This window comes from Panthera leo, chromosome A2 (genome assembly GCF_018350215.1).
Source record: "Panthera leo isolate Ple1 chromosome A2, P.leo_Ple1_pat1.1, whole genome shotgun sequence".
Lineage (NCBI taxonomy): Eukaryota > Metazoa > Chordata > Mammalia > Carnivora > Felidae > Panthera > Panthera leo.
This window is the reverse complement of record NC_056680.1, coordinates 130,250,051-130,267,142: the sequence shown is the minus strand read 5'-3', so window position 1 is coordinate 130,267,142 and position 17,092 is coordinate 130,250,051. Positions and strand designations below refer to the sequence as shown.

The window sequence follows — 17,092 nt, the reverse complement described above, 5'->3', positions numbered from 1 at the left end:
AAAATAAATGATTTGAGCCCTACTATTGTACCATCATTCGGCCTTTAGAGTGTCTAGGACATGACCCAGAGAAGGAATCCCAAGCAGGGCCCAAATGTTTCCCTGAGTTGTGGGGACAGAGCTGAGAGTCCTGGGAAGAATAAGGCAGCTAGGGTTCCTAGGAAAGAGTACCAATTATATGAGAGCTGCACAGAGGGAAAACTCCAGAGACCTGGAGGGCCAAGAGTCCTCCTTGAGTTCTCAGCTGAGTACTCATCAGTTTATGACATGAATGAGAAAACTACAAGAGACTTTAAGTACCACTCGGAAAGGGTAGAGGTTTTAGTGCCTGGTACTCACATAGGGTGGAAATAGTACCTGTTTCCATCAGCCACACTGGAAACCTAAAAAATCACAGTGCATTGGGTCAAGTACAAAGAAGAATCTTGCCTGAGTACCGGAAAATAATTAGCTTTAGACTGAATAATGGTCTAGTCCCACCTAACAAATCATAGAAGACCCCAAAGGATCAAAGTGTTTCCAGGTAATTTAACTGCATCCCAGAACAAAGCTCAAGAATATTTATAGCAGTACAATGCCATCCAGCACCCAGAAAGGTAAAAATCCACCATGTTGGACATCCAATAAAGAAATAGGCAGCCATAGGACCCATGGCGAGGAGATAAATCAATAGAGACCAACCCTAAACTGACAGAGATGTTAAAATTAGGAAACAAGGACATTAAAATAGGCTCAGTATGCCTGTATCCTATATGTACAAAAAGTTTTGAGACACAGAACATACTTTAAATACCCAATGTAACTTCTAGAGATAGATACTATCATACTCTGCCCTCTTGATCTCCTGGCTCTGTACGCTAAAGGATCATGTGTTCCTTGTACCATGGCAATGTAATAGTATAGTCCATATCACCCAGAAAGGAGCTCATACTCCCTGTCTGGCACCTCAGTTTTTGTGACCACTGTCAGAGTAAATCTCTGTATCACCTGGCTCTGGTGGCCAGTGAAACTTAACACTCATGGGTCCCACAGAACTGTTATCAATGAGGAAAGTTCCTAAACAGCTGTCACCCGTAGGGCACAGCAAGAGGCATCAGACCCAGGAGCTCAGTTTTACTGTGAAGGAAGATTATTAGCTAATCACCACGACTGCAGCCTGAGTGGCAGACTTCTAATTAAACACAAGTCATGTGGCTGACTATAATCCTTTCCAGAGATTTCTGAGGGTGGGCACTGTCTTTGAGCTCAGTCTCTGCTGTGCTAAGTGCCATGGTCTCCTGGAGGGGAGCTATACACACATCTATTGTGCCAGTTTTTGCAGCTGCCTCCTGGGGAACACCCCTTGGTCACCTGGCTCTGGGATGGGGGTAGAGGACTTGCATTCTTGGGTCCCATGAGACCCTGGCAGTTGGAGAGATTGTTCTTGGCAGGTTAGCAGGCTCCCACCCCGAGAGCACTGCACAGACAGCAGACTGAAGCACATTCCCCAATATTTCTGTGAAGGAGACCTCTTTGCTTCTTCTGGGGCTTTAGCCTGGAGACCTGTTTCAGGTTTGGCACACATTTAATGTCAAACAGACGTGCTCTCAAGAAACATAGACTGAGGATGCCATCTTGCATTCCCCCTCTGCCTCGCTCCACCTCACTACTGTCACCCAGAAAAGACCTTACACACTCATCTGGAGCCCTGATCTCTTTGCCACCCAGGGGATGCCTCCAGATTGCCTGGTTCTCAAGGCCGGAGGGGGCTTACATTTGTGGTCCCACAGGACTGTATATATTTGCATATTTTTAAAACCTGATGCCTGAAGGTCTGGCTTCTAGTCAGCCTGAATCTAGGTGCTGAGATCATCCCCCACCAAGACACTGACAGGTCTTAACACATCCTCAACTACTGGGAGCTATTAAAAATGTAATAGGCTGCTTGGACAAGCATAAAGGTTTGAAAGACAACCAAGATCTGAGGCAGGGTTGAATAACAAGTTTCATCTCCTAATAAGACCACCCCTTCAAGACTGGCTTCAAGAGGCTATGGTGTCATCTGCTATATAGAAACCAACAGAGTCAAGTAAAATGAAGAAAGAGAGGAATACATTCCAAATGGAAAAAAACAAGTTACAAGTACAGGAGGAAAATATTAATGAAATGGAGATAAGTAATTTAGATTCATTGTCAGGTAAAGTAATGGTCATGAAGATGCTCACCAAACTGGGGAGAAGAATGAATTAACACAGTGAGAACTTCAACAAAGAGATGGAAAATATTAGAAGATACCAAGTAGAAGTCACAGAGCTTTAGAATATAAATACTGAATTAAAAAATACACCAGAGGCATTCAACATGAGACTAGAAGTAGCAGAAGCATCGATCAACTTGAAGACAAGGCAGTGGAACTCACACATTCAGAGCAGCATAAAGAAAAAGAATGAAAAAAAGGAGATAATATTAAAAGCAGCAAGAGAAAAACAACTTACTACATACAAATGAACTCCCTTAAGTCAAGTCTATAAGCAGATTTTCCAGCAGGAACTTTGCAGGCCAGATGAGTGTAGCATTTTATATTCACGGGACTGAAAGAAAAAATATTGCCACCCAAGGACTTTACCTGGCAAAGTTACCCTTCAGAAGTGGAGAAGCCATTACAACACTGATGAAAAAAATTGGAGACGACACATACGTTGGGAGAGCAAATATTGTTTAAACGTCTACACTACCGAGAGCAATCTACACATTTAACGTAATCCCTGTCAAAATACCAACAGCATTTTTTCATGGAACTAGAACAAAGACCCCTAAAATTGTACAGAACCACAAAAGACCTGAATAGCTAAAGCAGTCTTGAAAAATAAAAATAAAACTGCAAGTATCACAATTCCAGCTTCAGGTTATAGTTGAAAGCTGTAGTAATCCAAACAGTGATGTACTGGCATATAAACATAGACACTCAGATCAACAGAATACAATTTCTATTGTAGAAATAAACCCATTATTGTAGAAATAAACTAGAAATAAACCCACAATTATGTCAATTAATCTTTGACAAAGAAGGAATGAACATCCAATGGGAAAAAAAGTCTCTTCAGCAAATAACATTTGGAAAATTGGAAAATTACATGCAAAAGAATAAAACTAGACAACTTTCTCATTATACACAAAAATAAACTCGAAATGGATTAAAAACCAAAATGTGATACCTGAAACCATAATTAAGTTCTAGAAAAGACTATAAGCAGTAATTTCTCTTATGACATCAGCCATAATAACATTTTTCTAGATTGGTCTCCTAAGGCAAGAGAAACAAAAGCAAAGGTAAACCAGTAGGACTACATCAAAATATAAAGCTTCTGCACAGTGAAGGAAACAATCAACAAAACTAAAAGACAACCTACTGAATGGGAGAAGATATTTTGCAACAAATTCCATTAATGGTTAGTACTCAAAATATAAAACTTATACAACTCAACACCCAAAAATAATCCAATCAAAAAATGTGCAAAAGGTATGAACAAACACTTCTCCAAGAAGACACACAGATGACCAACAGACACATCAAAAGATGCTCAACATCACTTACAAGGCAAATGCAAATCAAAACTACAATGAGCTATCACCTCACACCTGTCAGAATAAATTGTGGAAGCAGCCCAAGTGTCCATCAATAGGTGAATGGTCAAAGTGGTGTGTGTATGTTTGTGTGTATACATACACACACACACATACATACATACAATAGAATATTAGCCATAAAAAATGAAATCTTGCCACTTGCAACAGTGTGCATGGAGCTAGTCAGAGAAAGTGCTAATGCAAAATAAACCAGTCAGAGAAAGACAAGTACCATATGATCTCACTCTTATGTGGAATAAGAAACAAATGAGCGAAGGAGGAAAAAAAGAGAGAGAGAGAAAGCAACAAACCTAGAAACAGACTCTTCACCATAGAGAACTGACAGTTGTCAGAGAGGAGGTGGATAGATAGGCAAAATAGGTGATGGGGATTAAAGAGCCACTTATGAAAAAAATAAAGCATTTTGGGGATAATTGAGGACATTTGGGTATGTACTGCATATTTAAAATCAACAGTAAATGTCTAGGTGTGAATAGAAAAAAAAAAAAGGAGAAAGGGAGTTTTCCAGACCAACAAAGCTAGAGGAGTTCATCACCACTTACCTGGCCCTTGAAGTTATGTTAAAAGAACTTCTTTAGGGGCGGGCACCTGGGTGGCTCAGTCGGTTAAGCATCCGACTTCGGCTCAGGTCATGATCTCACGGTCTGTGAGTTTGAGCCCTGCATCAGGCTCTGTGCTGACAGCTCAGAGCCTGGAGCCTGTTTCTGATTCTGTGTCTCCCTCTCTCTCTGACCCTCCCCGTTCATGCTGTCTCTCCCTGTCTCATAAATAAATAAATAAATAAATAAATAAATAAATAAAACTTCTTTAAACTGAAAATAAAGAGCACTAATTAGTATTTTAAAAATATGAAAGAATAAAACTCACTGGAAAGGTTAACATATAGTAAACATAATAGTTTAGTCACTTATAAAGTATGAAGATTAAAAGACAAAAATGGTAAAAAAAAAAAATAATAAGTGTGATTATAATAGTTAAAGGGCACACAAGATTTAAAGATACAAAATGTGGTATGAAAATGTAAAACATGGGGATGAGTAATCATGTTAAGCTTCACAATGGGATCAACCTTAAGTTGTCAACTTAAAATAGACTCTTAGAGATCTGACTTGCTGTATGTAATCTCATAGTAACCACAAAGCAAAAATTTATACTAAATATACGAAAGAGAAAGAGAAAGGAAAATAAGCATACCACTAAGAAAGTCATCAAACCACAAAGGAAGAGAGCAAGAGAAGAAACCAACAGAGTAGAACTACAGAAAACCATAAAATTATCAAAATGGAAATAAGCACACACCTATCAATAATTACTTCAAATGTAAATGTACCAACTTCTCTAGTAAAAAGACAGATTGGCTGAATGGATTAAAAAAAAAAAAACACTCCAATAAAAGGCAGAGACTGTCAAATTGAGTAAGAAAATGAAACAACAAACAAAAACAATGGCCAAATATATTCTGTCTGTAAGAAATGCACTTCAGGGGTGCGTGGGTGGCTCATTTGCTTAAGCCTCCAGCTTTTGATTTCCACTTAGGTCATGATCTCATGGTTTGTGAGTTCAAGCCCTGCATTGGGCTCTGCTCTGGCAGTACAGAGTCTTTTTGGGATTCTCTCCCTTCCTCTCTCTCTCTCTCTCTCTCTCTCTCTGCCTTTCCCCCTGAGCTCTATCTCAAAATAAATAAAACTTTAAAAAAATGTACTTATAAACATACAAATAGATTGAGAGGCTAAACAAAAAGAAAGTTCATGTGGCTACATTATAATCCGACAAAGCAAATGACAGAGCAAAGAATATTACCAGCAATAAAGAGGTTATTTCAGAATAATAAAAAGGTCAACTCATCAAGAGTACAGAATAATCCTAAACATTCATGTACCTAAAAACAGCTTAAATACATAAACCAAAAACTGATAAAATAGCAAGGAGAAATAGACATTTATAAAATTATAGTGAGATATTAATACCCATGTCTCAATAATGGATATAAAAATTACAGCATCAAAGAAGAACCCATCAGGGAAATTAGAGTATATTTTGGAATGAAGAGAAATAAAAACTTAAGAGATCAGAATGCATATGATGTCACTAAATCACTGAAGCACTACCTAGGGGAAAATTATAGCCCTGTACACCTTTATTAGAAAATAGCAAAGGTTTCAAAGCAATGACAACAAATTTCCAACCAGAAACAGACAAAAAAGGCACACTAAATTCCAAGTATAAGAAAGAAAACAAGTTATCAGACCAGAAATCAAGGAGATAGAAAACTTGGAGATAAACACCTTGGAAAATTGATAAAAGGAAAAGCTAGTTCTTTGAGAAGTTAAACAAAATTGATAAACCACTAGCCATAATAAGAAAAAGAAGTTATATCATTACTGATTTTACCAATAATAAGAGGATAAAAAGGAGATATTGTTAACAATTTTATGCCAATAAATTCCACAACTTAAATGAAATGGAAAAATTCCCTGCAAGACATACTACCAAAGTTTATTCATGAAGAAATAAATAACCTGAATGGCCCTAAATGCATTAAAGAAATTTAAATAGACAGTTAAAAACTTGTCCAAAAAAGAAAATTTCAGGCCTACATGGCTTCACTGGTAAAATCAACTAACAGTAAGGAAGAAATACCAATTCTACACAAACTCTTTCATAAAATTGAAATGGATGGTATATTACCCAACGTCTTCTAAAAGGCCAGAGACTTTATGAACATACATGCAAAGTGTTCTATACAAAGTTATAACATGTTGAATGCAACTGTATTTCAAAGCAGGTAATGTATCATGACCAAGTTTTGTTTGCAAGATTGGTTTAACTTCAAAAAACTATTTTTTCACCTTAGCACACTAATATAGATCTCAATAGACATAGGAAAAACATTTGATAAAAATCCAAACATTCTTTCCTTATGAAAACTCTCAGAAGGAATTCAGCTGAATTCCGTCACCCTGGTAAAGGCTGTCTGAAAAATCTACAGCTAACATCATACTTAATAAAATAAAAATGCTTTCCCCAGTAGAACAAGGAAAGAATATGTACCTTCGCCACTTCTATATAGCATTCTCTGTAAATTCTATCCAGTGCAATAGAGACAGAAAAAAAAAAAAAAGCAGTAATAGGCATCAAGATTGGAAAGAACTAAAACTATTTATTCATGCATGACATTGAACATATATTATTCTATGGAATCTAGAGAGAAGCCAATAGAATAAATGAGTTTAGCAGAGTTGCAAGATAAAAGATCAATATACAAGAGTCAACTGTGTGTATACACACGCAAACTCACCTACACACACTAGCCACAATCAATTAGAAATTAAACATAATACCATCTACAATAGCATCAAAAATATGAAATACTTAACATATTTATATAAAATATTTCACATAAAGCTGATAAAAGATGGGAGAAAACATATATTGCAAACTGTAAGTTATTTTAATGTTTTTAATGTTTAATTTTGAGAGAGAGAGAGAAAACGATTGGGGGAGAGGCAGAGAGAGAGACACACAGAATATGAAGCAGGCTCCAAGCTGTCAGCACAGAGCCAGCCCTGGGGCTCAAACTCATGAACTATGAGATCATGACCTGAGCCAAAGTGGGATGCTTAACTGACTGAGGCACCCAAGCGCCCCAAAAACTGTTCATTATTGAGAGAAATTAAAGAAGACCTAAGTAAGTAGAGAAATATACCATGTTTATTCATGGAAGAACTCAATATTATAAATATGTCAGTTTTCTCAATACCTATTCATAGATTCAGGGCAATCTTGATCAAAATCCTAGCAGGCTTTTTTGTAAAAGTTGAAAAACTCTAAAATTTGTGAGGAAATTCAAAGAACCTAGAATAGCTAAAACAACTTTTTAAAAGGACAGTGTTTGAGAGTAACACTACCTGACTTCAAAATTTTAAAGGTACAGTAATCAAAACACTGCAGTATTGGTGTCGAGAGTATCAATGAAGTATAAGAGAGGGCCCACAAATAAGACCAAATTTATGGACTACTAATTTTCAACCTAGATGGAAAAGATAGCCTTTTCAACAAATGGTTGGAACAACTGAATATCCATATACAAAAGAAAAAAACTTTAGTCCATACCTCACACCATATACAAAAATAAACTCAGATTGGGTACTTCAATGTGAAACATACAGCTATAGAACTTTCAGAAGAAAACATTGAAAAACAAAACTTCCTAACATTGGGTCAGGAAAAATTTCTTAGATATGACACCAAAAATAGTCCATTATTAAGGAATAAATTATAAATTGGTCTTCATCACAATGTAAAATGTTTCCTCTTCAAAGACTGTTAAAAGAATAAAAGACAGCCACAATCTGAGAGTATTTTTTTTTAAATATGAAATTTATTGTCAAATTGGTTTCCATATAACAATCAACAAAACTAAAAGGCAACCAACGGAATGGGAAAAGATATTTGCAAATGACATATCAGACAAAGGGCTAGTATCCAAAATCTATAAAAAGCTCACCAAACTCCACACCCGAAAAACAAACCAGTGAAGAAATGGGCAGAAGACACGAAGAGACACTTCTCTAAAGAAGACATCCAGATGGCCAACAGGCACATGAGAAGATGCTCAACATCACTCCTTATCAGGGAAATACAAATCAAAACCACACTCAGATATCACCTCACGCCAGTCAGAGTGGCTAAAATGAACAAGTGAGGAGACTGTAGATGCTGGAGAGGATGTGGAGAAACGGGAACCCTCTTGCACTGTTGGTGGGAATGCAGACTGGTGCAGTCACTGTGGAAAACAGTGTGGAGGTTCATCAAAAAATTAAAAATAGATCTACCCTGTGAACCAGCAATAGCACTGCTAGGAATTTACCTGAGAGTATTTTCAAGTCCTACATCTGATTAAGAACTCGTGTCCAGAATAACGAACTCTCAGAGCTAATAAAACAGGTTTGTTTTTTTTTTTTTAAATGTAAAGCAACCCAATTATTAAGTGAGCAAAAGATTTAAATAAACACTTGACCAAAGAAGATATCCAGATGGCAAATAAGTACATGTAAAGAAGATAAATATCACTACCTATTAAGAAAATGCAAGTTAAAACCACAGTATACCACTACACACCTCTGTTACAATGATTTTAAAGTGTAAAAGGCTAGCTATCCCAGGTGTTGATGAGTATTTGGAGGAACTGGAATTCCCATACACTCCTGGGGGAATGAAAAACTGTTTAACTACTTTTGAAAACAGTTTTAGGGTTTCTTTAAAAGTTAAACATACACCTACTAGTATATGATCCAGCCACGCCTTTCCTGGATACTTACTCCAGAGAAATGAAAGCATGTCCATTGAAAGTCAAACAGGAATATTCATAGCAGCTTAAGTTAGAATAGCCAAAAGTTAGAAATAGCCCAGATGTACATAAACAGTATGTGAAGAAACTGTGATATATTCTTGATGCAGTAGCATACCTTACAGCAATTAAAAAGGAACTGTCAATACATGTAAAACAGTGGATGAATCTCAAGAAAATTGTACTAGGTGAAAGAAGCGAGACAAATCAACAATACATTATTGTGTCTTATTCCATTTATATAAAATCCTATGAAATACAAACTATAGTGATAGAAATCACATGAATGATTGCCTAGTGGTGAAGAAGAACAGGAAGGGTACAAGGCAGGGATTATAAAGGCTCATGAGGAAGCTTCCAGGAGGTGTTAGGTCTATTCATTAACTTAATTGTGGAATGGTTTCATGAATGTTTAAATGTCAAAAACTTATCAACGAGTACCTTTTAAATATGCTTGTGCATCAGTTAATACTTGTTTGTACATCAGTTATACTTCAGTAAATAGCAAATCGAAGAAAAACATACATCTTTTTCTGTGTAATAGAACTTTACATCTCACTTTGCCTAATCTGTAGTGCACATACATGACCGGCTTGTCCAGCTACTAGCAAGAATAAGGCACTAAACTATTCTATGAAAAGGGCAACTAATTTTTATCTAATTTTAAATTTTTATTCTGGGTCATTTTCATGGAGTTGTAGTATTCAGCAAATTATGCAGTGCTGTTTATTCCCTTAGTTGTGGTGTTTCCCATGGCCATTGAAGTTAATTTTAATGTGTTGTTTTAAACCAGGTATTAACTTTTTGATAGAATAAGTGTAATAATTAAAATTACTTTTAAGATAGTTAATGGTTTCAAAGACATTTTTCATTATTTCAAAAGTTTTGGTGTTCTTCTTTTACCAATTTATAATGCCCCTTTCTTTTATTATGCTCTTTGATGTCCTTGATTCATCTTTATTTCATGGTATTTCTTGTTTAAAGTTTTTACATTGACCTGTTTTTGATAACTGTAAATGTTGAAGTGAATGTAAATATGATTAAGTTTAGATAAATCATTCCTGTAAACTCTTATGCAAATTAAATTTCAAATTGTTCAACAGAAATATTTAGTTTTTTAATGATGAATACAAGTTCTCCAGGCTTGATTACTCTTCAAGATTATTGTGAGTAAAAGTTTAGGTTCAGTGTCTGTACAAGTGGAATAATTTAGAAGGGAAAGGTTCAAAAGTAAAGGTTGGATTATGTAGAAATGCTGTGAAATAGTTCGGTGTAAAATCTGTGTAATAGGATGGAAGTAATTTTCAAATTCTTAATGAGTCCTTTTTTCCCTTTCTGCAGAGTGTATATAAATGTGACTTCCTGAACTTGCAGCTTCAGCAGCCACTCCAGCTTGCACAGGATGCTATAGATGCCTTTTTAAAGCAGCTGAAAAACCCTATTGATTCTCTTCCTGGAGAACTTTTCCATGTGGTTGTTTTCTCTCTCCTTCTTTCTTATTTTCCATCACCTTACCAACGATGGATTTGCTGCAAGAAAGCCCATGAACTGTTAGTGTTAAATGGTTTATTGCTTATCATCACACCTGATTCCTCCCATCAGAACCGTCATGCTATGATGATGAAAAGCTGGAAGATTGCTATAGAGTCCCTGGGCTTTAAACGTTTCAAGTATTCAAAGTTTTCACATATGCATTTGATGGCATTTAGAAAAATCTCCCTAAAGACCACAAGTGACTTGGTTAGTAGGAACTACCCAGGGATGTTATATATTCCTCAAGATTTCAACAGTATAGAAGAGGAGGAATATTCTAACCCTTCCTGCTACGTTCGATCAGATATAGAAGATGAACAACTAGCATATGGTTTCACAGAGCTCCCTGATGCTCCATATGACTCAGATTCTGGAGAAAGTCAAGCCAGCTCTATTCCTTTCTATGAGCTAGAAGATCCCATATTACTTTTAAGTTAATATCAAAGTAAAAGGCCCTTTCAGTCCAGACTCCTAAACTAATTGCTTACACTAATCAGAAATACTAACATGAACTCAGTACTTAAAACCTGGTTTGCATAGAAAAAATGCAAAGGTTTACAGAGTTTGCTATTTTTTTCTACTTCTGGATTTTAAAATTTATTCTTATATAGAAAGCTTAAAGTTTCATGCAGAGTGACTCCTGTCATAGCAGAAACCACTGTTACTTTAGCATTTAGCACTAAGATATCATAGAAAGGTACCTTTTTTTCTTTAGTGCTATTGTGAAAAATGAAGCATAACTTGCTATGTATTTTCCCTTTTTTAATCTTCTCAGTGTTGACTTTAAACCATTGCAATGAGAAAAGATATGTAGAAAGCTGTAGCTTGCACTTTGATGACTCACAAGTTAAATGTGACACAGATAGATTGGTTTAGTTGTTTTGTGATGCACTTACTCTCTTTTCTAGCTAAATTGTTATCTGTTACAGAAAGCCATTTTCTGTTCAGTTTTGTCTGATGACCAGCATTTCTTCAACTTTTTAGAATTCATCTTTTTTTTTTTCTCTCTCTCTTGCTCATTTGGCAGCAGACACTTGGGGAAAGATTTCTAATCTTTCTAGTCCCCCAAGTATTTCTAATCCCCCAAGTATTCTAATTCCATTAGTACAAGACAATAAACACCATTGCCAAAGTAGAATGATATGTTCATATCTTTCATATTGATTTAGGCCTTGGTGTTAAGTGTATCTAACTGTGATAATTCACTCTTTTTTTAATTTAGGTTTCATTTCCAGAATTTTCTATTTAAGCAAGGGGCAATACTCAATCCTGACCTGAAACACCTTGGTGAAAGGGTTTGCACTTGTCAGAGTTTATGTTCTGTCTAGACCAACCATGTTAGGGTCCTCACCTTTCCATTAAGGAGGTGGCTGCACTACTAGTCTGGAATTACATAGAAAAATTTTAAATTAACCCTCTGCTAGTGAGCTCATAACATGGTTTTGACCTTTCGGTATTCTAATTTCTATCAGAATTCTAGCAGAAAATTTTCTTTGAATACATAAACCATTAGTTGGCTGTGGGAATTTTCCCTTTCCACAATAAGTGACTTTCTGTGTTTCTGAATCAGAAGCAAGTGATTAAGGAGAAAATTATGTCCAAACAAGACAAGATTAGTTTAAATAGCTGAGAACATTTAGTCCACATTGTCTTGTCAGCCAGCAATTGTCATGTAAACTATCATTTTTAAGAGTGCCACTGTGTGGATTTTTTTTCAAGTGGTTGATACATTAAAATTACCTCATACTGAGGTTTTTGCACTGAAATATCACAGTTTCAGAATTCATGGTTAATGTTGTGTGTGTGTATGTTTGTGTGTGTGTGTGTGTGTGTGTATGTATTTTTAAAGGAAACTTGCATTTTCAATAGTTGATCCTAAATTTCATAAACTGCACTTCTTTGGTAAAACTGACGTTTTGTGCTTATTGTGAGTTGCCGTAGTTAACTTTGAATGTCAAACTTTATTTAGAAATACAAAATTTACCCTTTAAGATATAAATGATTGCGTATATATGCCCAATATTTCAAATTAAATTTCACATTCTAAATTAATGAAAGTTACAGGATTGTAATTAACCTACAAAGGTCAGTTGACTAAATGTAATATCGATTACTCAAATATGTGAGAAATAACATGAAATGTTTCATTTACTTTCAATAGCTTAAGAGTCAATAATTAGGATTGACTTTTCTTTCCAATTAAGCACTATGAGTCACATCTTGTAGCTCCCACAAAAGAAGGAAAAAAAAAAAAAAAAAAACAGCGTTAAGGTAACACAAAACTGTGTTTTGGTAGTACCTCTTTTACCTTACTGCCCATTTCCTTTGGTTTGGCTAAATACTATCTTAAGGGCAAAGAAAACAATGCATCTCATTAAAGTGCTTTGAAAGTAAATGACAACATTGGTTTTGAGAGGCTGGTGTAAGTATGACCTTGGAGTCAGCCTTTGTGTTACAGCTAAAATGTTGGTGCTATAAATTCCTCTGATTGTTTACAGATGTTGATTCTGCTTATGCTCCAAAGTGTGCATGATGTATTTTAAGTAGTACTTTAAAGAAAAGTCTGTTTATAAAACCTACTCCCACTTAGTATAAATTTGTTTGGATTTATAAATATCATTTGTTACTGTAAATTCAGCTTCAAATTAGGTTGGTACAGAATTTAAACTAATACATTTTCCACCAAAGCCAATTAACGTTTAAGTGTTAAAATATAAGCAGTCCTGCGGCTTGCTGCCAGATTGTATATGTAATGAGAGGAGACGTTAACAGAGCCTTCTAATACTGTATTGGTACTCCCAAGAATGATTTCATTTGGATCCAAGTTTTAAGGGGTCTCCTGTCTCACAACAGGAGTCTCCAAAAGAATTTGGAGTTTGAAAAATAAATGATCATTTGGTTAGATTCTTCAGGATCATGACTAGATCAAAAGTGGTTTATATCATAGTTGCCAAACAGTGGGAGGTGGCATACCTGAAAAATGTATGTTTGTGTTTGTTGTATTTTTTCACTTTTTGTGAACAAAGCACATTTATTAAAAATTTTAAATTTTCTAATATTCATTGTGTACTGCTTGTAACCGGAAAATTTTGTGGTCTTTGACCCATCTTACTAAATGATTTTGGAATTGGGATGCAGTTTAGAATCTGAATCACATCTGGAATTTTCCAGCTGCATTCATCTACCCAAATTTCTTAATTCCATAAATTCATTCACCAAGATCCAGAAAGTTAATTGACTACCAGATTGATAAGCAGCATGACAATACAAGACAAACAAGTATTAACAAGCATAAATTCTAGTTCATTTTATGTCTACTTTCCTTGAAAATTAATGATTATATGAGAGAGAAGTGTATTAGGTATTTTAGTGCAGCAAATGGCTTTCTCATGAGATCAAACAGTTCTTTATGGAACAAATGTTTGAAATCTACTACACAGTATGCTGAGGAAACATCAGGATTGGGGTGGTCACAGTCCCCTGTTTCTGTGGAATTTATGATCTAATGGAGAAGAAAAGCATTCTACATGGGGTTAATACCTCCATCTAGGAATGATTGCCTACTGATAGATCTTTGACCCTGCTCAAGTCCCTTAATTTGTTTACCAAAAATGGAACAAAATACAAGAAAGTTTTAAACACAACTGTATAACAAATTACAAACACAATGCAGATAAGAGGGCTATATTGTTCATCTCTCTAGAAAAGTGCAAGCTACAAACCAATTCTCTGATGGTAAAAGGCAGGTAAAAAAAAGGGGGGGGGATCAAGCTTTTACTTCATTTCCCCACATTTTTCTGAGCACAGTGCTGCAATGGTATTCCTCTTCAAGGGCCCACACACTAACATTTGGTTCCTTTTAGGTGTTACAAATTGTTAAATGATAGCAAAGGTGGAGACAAAATTTTCTTAATTACTAGTCCAAAACACAATGTTTTTACAAAGAATGTTCATATTATGAAAATTTGATATTTAACTTCAGTAACCTCCATGATGGTTCACAATAAAAATTTCATATCCACAATCCACTACCAATGAAAATTTCCCCAAGATTATTAGTGGTGGCCTATGTTACACAATACTCCATAAAAAAGCTACAATAGCTAACAATTTCATTAAGGAATTCTAAATATTATAGAAGGAAGGAAATATTGGGTTTTCTAAGTCCTATTTTTCTTATTGGAGGAATTCATAACTACATAATTGAGAAGACTTTATCCTAAACTTTGATTCGAATGTTTTATCATCCTAAATTTAACAATGAGTTCAGTAGTTTTGTATGCATTTTTTCAACTAGAAATCTAGTTACATCTGGCACTGTTGAGTGGTAACTTTTGGTCAACATCAGCAGTGTTCGACTTACTTTGTATTTCCGTAACACTTGTTCAATGAATAGAAAGCTATTCTGCTTTTTGCAATATAAAACACTGGTTATTAATGTCACTGATGTTTATAGTAATCAGAAACATTGACAACTATTTTGTCATAGATTTTAACTATTTCTAAGATTGGATCCTTTGGTAGTACCAAGATCATACATATTTGTGTGTTTCCTAAATTAAAGTAAAATCCAAAGAATTCGGTCATAGATACTGGCTGCAGATTTGTTTCTTGAATTTGTTACAAATAATTAGAGGGCTATAAAACAAATTTGTTACTATTACTAGATTAGAATGCCCATGTAAACCATAAAAAATGGTACTGAGCCTTGCTCAAAAGACAATGCCAATAGTATTTCCTAAACCCAGGCCTATATGCAGCTCTTTAGGGAGAAAAGCCAGGCGAATATACTTGCATACTTTAATTGTGTATAGGTCTTAATTACTGAAGGCAGTCACAAACTAGTAAATCCTTTAGTAGTGCCTAATATTCTATAGTTCTCTCAGCTGGTGTGGAGAAATCAGGTATCTAGAAGACTAAAATGATTTGTGGACACATTTTTTTATAAAGCTATTGTAGAATCCACATTTAAGTCCTTTATATTTGTTCCCTACACCTACATCTACGAATCTTTTCTACAGCTAATGCTATGCTTTAGCTATGCCTGTTGTACCCAGGAAGAAGGATACAAACGTGGCCAAGGCCAGTATTTAGTTCTTCGAACTCCTGTAACACATGACTGGATGACAGAGTCTACAGAGACAGGTTAAATGTAAAAATTAAAGTCAACAAAAAGGACCAGTCTCCCAATTGCCATAGGCCTTTTCATTAGGAATCCAAGAATTAATGTGTTTGTCAAAGGCAAGGATGGATGAACCATTCCCTGGAAATAAGGTAGATGGAGGATTTCTGGGAAGAGGAGAGGTAGGCAGACCAAATTCCTAGAGCCTTCCTGCAAGAAAAAAGATGCTTAAGGAAACAGACCTGAGACAAAAGAGGGGCTCTGTATGGCTTGGCTATAAAAACGGACCCTTATGTTTTCTAAACTCACTGAAGCATTAGCACAGATTAACATTCCAGAGAGATTACTGTGGAAACAATAAGGACCTGGGAATTTCAGAGTTAGAAGAAAACATTTCGACAGGAAAGGTGATCTTTTGGAGCTTGTCTAACCACAAGTATTACCAAGACGGGGGACCCTGGTGGCCCGGAGAATGGTTCCGGCTGGAATGAGGAGCTATGGAATGGGAGTTAGGAGGTGATAAATCATCTCTTTGGTAGTGACTGGACACACAAAAACTGCTAACATCAATTTTATACTTTAAAAAGTCAAAAGATATTTTTTAATGAAATGAACAAATGTTTTTCTCCCTAAAAGTTCTCAAGTGTAAAAAAGGAACATTTTAACATCACTCGTGTAGAGATAGTATTATGAACAAACATAGGTGGATGATAATAACTTCTATAATTTCACTTCCCAAAGAACGTGAAATTTAGAAGAGAGCGAGCTCAGATCTTGTAAAAGGTCATTTTATTTTTTTATTTTTAAAAGATAGCAAGGCTTTTTTTTTTTTTTTTAACGTTTATTTATTTTTGAGACAGAGAGAGACACAGCATGAACGGAGGAGGGGCAGAGAGAGAGGGGAACACAGAATCAGAAGCAGGCTCCAGGCTCTGAGCCATCAGCCCAGAGCCTGACGCGGGGCTTGAACTCGCGGAACGCGAGATCGTGACCTGAGCCGAAGTCGGACGCTTAACCGACTGAGCCATCCAGGCGCCCCTAAAAGGTCATTTTAGATTGTATACGGTATTACTTAGGAAATAGAGTTGTTTTTGAGTAATGAATTTTCACTGATTAACTGGACCTTATGGTCCCTTTTAGTAACTATGAGGATTATTTGTGAAATAGCTAGTTCAAGTTAGCAATACAGTTTGTAGCAGTGATTAAAAGCCAAGTTTTTTTGTTTTTTTTTTTGTACCATTCACTCAAATACAGATTCATTAGTTGAGGCCTAATTACTGCACTATTACACTGGACTAGGTACTGTAAGGAATAGATGCCTGTTGTGCTCTTCAGGGCTGACAGTGTAACTTAAAAAAAAAAAAAAGGTAAATGCATTAGCTTTAATAGGAGGCAACAAAAAATTGCACAACAGCATACTGCATGGCAGCATCTGGTGGTACCTATCAATGAAACCTGTT

The 17,092-nt window shown here is 35.7% G+C and overlaps 1 protein-coding gene across 1 annotated transcript in view; it reads left to right on the top strand.

Annotated features, from left to right (window-relative positions):
• BMT2 (base methyltransferase of 25S rRNA 2 homolog) overlaps window positions 1–16,445 on the top strand; it is a 93,689-nt gene extending 77,244 nt beyond the window's left edge. Inside the window, exon 5 of the mRNA XM_042922504.1 lies at window positions 10,319–16,445. Within this exon, the coding sequence (XP_042778438.1) occupies window positions 10,319–10,948 (630 nt within the window). The 3' untranslated portion in view covers window positions 10,949–16,445. The remainder of the gene's footprint in view (window positions 1–10,318) is intronic.
• The last annotated feature ends 647 nt before the right edge of the window (window positions 16,446–17,092 follow it).